The 5193-nt window shown below is 38.1% G+C and overlaps 1 protein-coding gene across 1 annotated transcript; it reads right to left on the reverse strand.

Moving 5' to 3' along the window:
• Positions 1 to 1787: 1787 nt before the first annotated feature.
• Positions 1788 to 5053, reverse strand: TWISTNB (TWIST neighbor; the record flags this gene model as incomplete). The annotated part of the gene is made up of 3 exons (XM_010296776.1): positions 1788 to 2184; positions 3563 to 3771; positions 4912 to 5053. Coding segments are annotated over 3 exons (748 nt in total), but the record flags the coding sequence as incomplete, so codon positions are not given.
• Positions 5054 to 5193: the final 140 nt, after the last annotated feature.

Here is a 5193-nt window from a genome sequence, read left to right on the forward strand (position 1 = left end):
AATTTGAAGCATGTCAGGGTGGGATGTTTTGTTACTTTCTGCAACACTTAACATGCCAGAATACTGCTCTCACTTGACCTTGTAGTGTGCTGTAACAAACACATTACAAACATTATGAGACTTCTCAGGTTTTGTCACAGTACAGGAAGATGGACAGACCTGACAGCGTCCATGAAATTGCATGTAGTTCAAGTGTCAGCATTGTCACAGGTAGAAACACAACAAGGACAATTCATGTTCATTTCAGGACTGTCCTGAAACTGGTTTTAAGATCAACTACACTGAAAAGCAAGCAAAAGAGGATATACTGAAGTTTCTGCTGCCCTTAAACAGCTATTTAAGCTCACCTGATAGGTCTTCAAAAACTCTTGATTCTTTGTAGTGTTACAGTAACTTTAAAATGCCTATGATGTACTGACATGCCATCAAGCCTGGAAGACAGAAACTTAAGAGTTGTCTTGGTAAATTTGGAGCTTTAAAAATACATAGAAGACATTAATATAGCATAAAGTGAGCCCTAAAACAAGCATTGTCACACTTTAAATTCAGAACATGTTCAATGTGAATGGATATGTTGTTAGGCACTGTATATAAACCCAGTAAAGTGAGCTAATAGCATCAGCATAATCCCTAGAGCAAAATGTTTTGTCACCTAACAGACAGATGAACAGCAAGTTTCCACATACGTGCTGTTTACTTATAAAGCTTCCAAAGAGCTGCTTATGTCTTCCTGTAATACTCAATATTGGTAAATCATCACCAAAGTAATCATTGCTTCCTACCTCAATTAAAGACTTAGCCTAGTCCATGTCACACTACAGTTCTCCTCAGAACTCCTCACAACAGAACAGAGCTGCAACTGAAAGTACTGATATTCAGAAAATTATCATATCCGTACACAAAGAAAATTAGTTCTTAATAAAGGAACACTTATTAAATTTTGACTGTCATTTTCCCATTGTCAGAACTTTCCACTAATTCCAGCAATTTGGAAAATACTGACAGTAGGGACCTGTTATTCTAGAGAGCAACGTTTGAAGGTTACAACTAGCACAAAAAGTTGGGAGTTGCACTTTAACTTTTTTTTTTAAAGAAAACTGTGAAGTCAGTGAGCTTGATTCAAGGTATGTCCCATTACCAACTGCTTTACCAGCCTCTCTCTCAGTGGTAGTCTAGCCCATTACAAATTAATTTTCTCCTATCTTCCCTGCTTGCTCTGAATCAACTGATCATAGTGTTTTTTCTAGAGTACTGCCAAAGGTGTTTTAAAAGATCCAAGACACTCAGGCATTTGCTTAACCTTTACATCAGGCTGCAGTTTCATTCACAGGCATTCATGGTCCCTTACTACAATTAAAAAAAAAAAAAAAAAAAAAAAAAAAAAATCTCTTTTCAGGCGCATGCAATGCAGGTGTATTTCCTAAAACCCCAAAGGTAAGCTTAATCTACTCTTATCAAAACACTGAGCAGCGAAAATGGAATTAGAGTAGCAAACACCAGAACTAGTACTGGTTAACGCATGCAATCAGGAAGCAGACACAGAGGTTATGTATGTGTTCCTGTAATTATGTTCCAGTAAAGAGGCAGATACTGCCTCTATTCCATTTCTTCTATCACTTCTTTAAAAGATTCTGCCTTTAAAGCTGTTGGTGCACATATGCACACAAGTATCCTCCCACCTAGCAGCGCAGACTGTTTAGTAAAGGAATATACAATTTGAAAACAGGATTTTATTGGAAGCTTCTAAAAAATGTCTGACATCTTATTCAGGAAAGGCACTTCAGACTTTAGTCCCTTTTCTTTTTAGCTTTGGGTTTTCGTGACAGCTGAGATAATTCACTTTCTTCAACTTCATCGCAATGCTTTCTTTTCTTTTTCTTTGACTTTTTATGGTCACTTTGGTAACCGCTGGAGTCACTGGTAGGCAATACAAGTTCCTGTTCTTCTTGCTTATGCTTCTTCTTTTTTTTCTTTTTCTTGTTTTTATCATCACATAATCCATTCACAGCATCAACACTTTGCTCTTCTGCATTTTCCCTCCCAGTGTTATCCGTCTCACCTAGAGGGTCCTCTGTGACATTATCTCCCCCAGAGTCATTCAAGCCATATTCCTGGTGGTCAAGCTTTTGAATTTCATCTCCATTTGTACTGTCAGTGACAGTCTCAGATCGTTTGGGCTGCATGCTGTAAAGAAATATACAAAATAAGCTGAAGTAGAGACATCTAAGCGCACCTCACACAGTGAAAAGCCAAAATTTGCTAAAACACAGTATTTACACCAAGTAGATAAGAGGTAAGTATTTGCTAAAAAACCCCAACAAATAAAGAACATGATACTCCACTTACAGAAAATAAAGCCAGTTTAAGACTTTCAAGGTGATTTCTATTATGTGACTGGCTTCTTTCTTCCTACAGAATCAATATTCTCTTTCAAATCTTAGCCTAAATTTCTTCTTTAAAATGCTGTACAAACCATTTTGATATTTCCTCTTTTCTTGTACTCCTTCATCCACTAATTCATAACAACGAATTGTATAATAAAGCTTTTTTAAAAAAAGTTATTCACAAACATGCAGAGCCAATGGCCCGTTCAATGACACATGAGATACACTGCTGGTTTTACCAAGCAATTGCCTTGCTGAAGTCTATACAGTTAAAACAAAGGTGATGCCAGAAAAGTCAAAAAAAGAAGAAACCCCCCCCAAACAAACAAAATCAAAAAACCCAGCAGGTACCTTGCAACTGAGAGCAATGGAGAAAATGTCTAGGAAGAAAAATATGGAATGAGTGCAGTTAAAAACCATGGAAGAGATGTCCCCAGAGACACTGAGGAAAAAATCATTAAGTTTCATTGTAAACTCACTGAAATAATCCAGAGCAACCTTCCAGATTAAAAAAAAGAAAAATAAAACAAAAAAAAGTTGTATGATTTTGTCATTAGGAGTTATACTGTACATTTAAGTAAAAACACAACCACGTTGGTAGCAAAAAATTACCCAGCAAATGAACTCTTTTAAAGATATCACTATTACGATTTTTAGCAAGCTGCTCTAAAAATTTAGTGGCATAAGCGAAAGAAGGAAGGTGACGCATTTTCTCTTATCATCTTTGATATTCTTATGTTTCATCACGCATTTAAGTCATCCACATATAACTACTTGTGGTTTTGTAATGTGTGCACGCGTGCGCATGTGTGTAAAAGACAATGTAAATGTGTTCAGGAACTGGAGCGTTTTCACTTGAAAAGCCTATGCACTTTCATAAACACAGCTACTCTAGATGTCTGGGGGTGCTATTTTGAACGTGTATTATTTATACAATCAACAGTTCATAGGTCAGCACACTCAGATTTTTAAAGCTCAAAAAAAATCTACTTTTCAAAAAAAAACCCCAAAACTTCCATGCAAGTCCTTAACACTAGAAAGTTTAGTTTAAGATAAGTAACACAGGCTATATATAGACACACGTTGGTGTAAAAATAAGAAAGCTTAAAGATTAAGATGTTAATTCAAATCATTTGGCATTAAAGCAGTTTAAAACATTCTCTAGTAGGGCACAATACCGGCTTTTAGTGAGTCCTCCTCGAATGAAGAACACCCCAGCTGCATCAGAATCCAAGTGCAATACTTGAAATTTCAGTTCATCCCCTATTTTTAACCCCAGCTCTTGCCACTGTACAATCGACATTTGTTCAGGTTTTGGGATAGAAGCATTGAAGCATCCATGTATCAGGCAGCCAATATGACTAGGGGCCACTTTATTAATTACACCCTAAAAAAAGCAAAAGAATGTCATATGAAGCTATAGTAAAGATTATCCCTTTAAATGCACATGTGGTTTCCTATATGGACACTTTTCAACAAGAGGTTATGCACAAGTTGCAAAGTCAGTTTATCTATCAAATAAGCTAACATTTCATTAAAATCAAAGCTATTCCTATACACTCTTAATTTCAATTCCTCTCAAAACAGAACTGAACTTACACCTGCAAGAGAAAGAAAGTCAGAACCTGGGATTTAGCCACAGTAAGTACCTTAATAGAACAAGTAATTCTTTCCTCACACTACAGCCATTAACGTTGCTTTAAAGCCATTTTAAGTCTGATTTACTTCCTTAAAACGGCCTTCATGCTGGCACAGCAGTACTTAGCAGCTAAAGATACAGACGACACATGAAAAGCTTTTAAGTACTCCATTCAGTGGGTTTCTGACACATTTGCATGTCAAACTTTATTCACCTTTGTTTTTCCCAAGGATGAATGAGAGGCACTGAGGGTTTTTCCATTCTCTTCCTAGCAAGGGAACACGTTCATTTCTTAATCACACTTAGAAAGACACAAGCTATGCTGCAAAAGGTATGGCACAACAACGACTGTAAGCCAACTCTGAACTTTTTTTTTCCCCACAAGTGCTGGTGCAAGGCTATTAAGAAGCTTAAAGCTGTTCTGTGAGCCATACATTTCCTTTTGCTGAAAGGCAGGCTTCAACTTGATGTACTGCTCTTGTACTTGAAGGAAAGAAACCCACGAGAACATCCTAAACCTCCCTGCCACTATTAAATAAGAACACACCTGTTTGAGAATTATCTGCTCTTCAGAAAGAAGCATCGATATGACTGATATGCAAAATTATGACATAGTATTTAATAGCATGCAATCTTTATGATACAATGTTGTAATAGCACCTAAATATGACATATAAATTTAACAATTATAGGAACAAATAGTAGGAATAGATGAAAATAAAAACCACTACTCTACAAACTGCTAACAAACTACTGTAAACTGCTCATACACCAACAAACTAAAATATACCTCCACCTAAGTCCCAGACCTCTGTTGATGGAGGTAAGCCGAACTTTGATTATTTAACAAAAAAATATGCCTCGTGAGACGTCAACGCGTTTACATACCACCAGTTTTTTCCCTTTCTTGGGGCTGAAGATGACGAAGTCCGCCTCGATGTTCAGGTGGATGAATCCTTGGTCGTCGTAAATGTCCCCGAGCTCGCCCACCACTTTGATGTTGTCATAAGCCAGCGGGACACCCTGAAGGCTGGAAGGAGAAGGGGGCACCGTTAGCTGTTAGGCCGGAGACAGCCACCACCGGGCGGGGGAGCGTCCCCGGGCCGCGGCGGGCCCAGGCGGCGAAGTGGGGACCACAGGCGGACTGAGGCCTCCTCGCGCCCCGGGAGG

Source organism: Phaethon lepturus, unplaced genomic scaffold, assembly GCF_000687285.1.
Source record: "Phaethon lepturus isolate BGI_N335 unplaced genomic scaffold, ASM68728v1 scaffold13051, whole genome shotgun sequence".
Taxonomy (NCBI): domain Eukaryota; kingdom Metazoa; phylum Chordata; class Aves; order Phaethontiformes; family Phaethontidae; genus Phaethon; species Phaethon lepturus.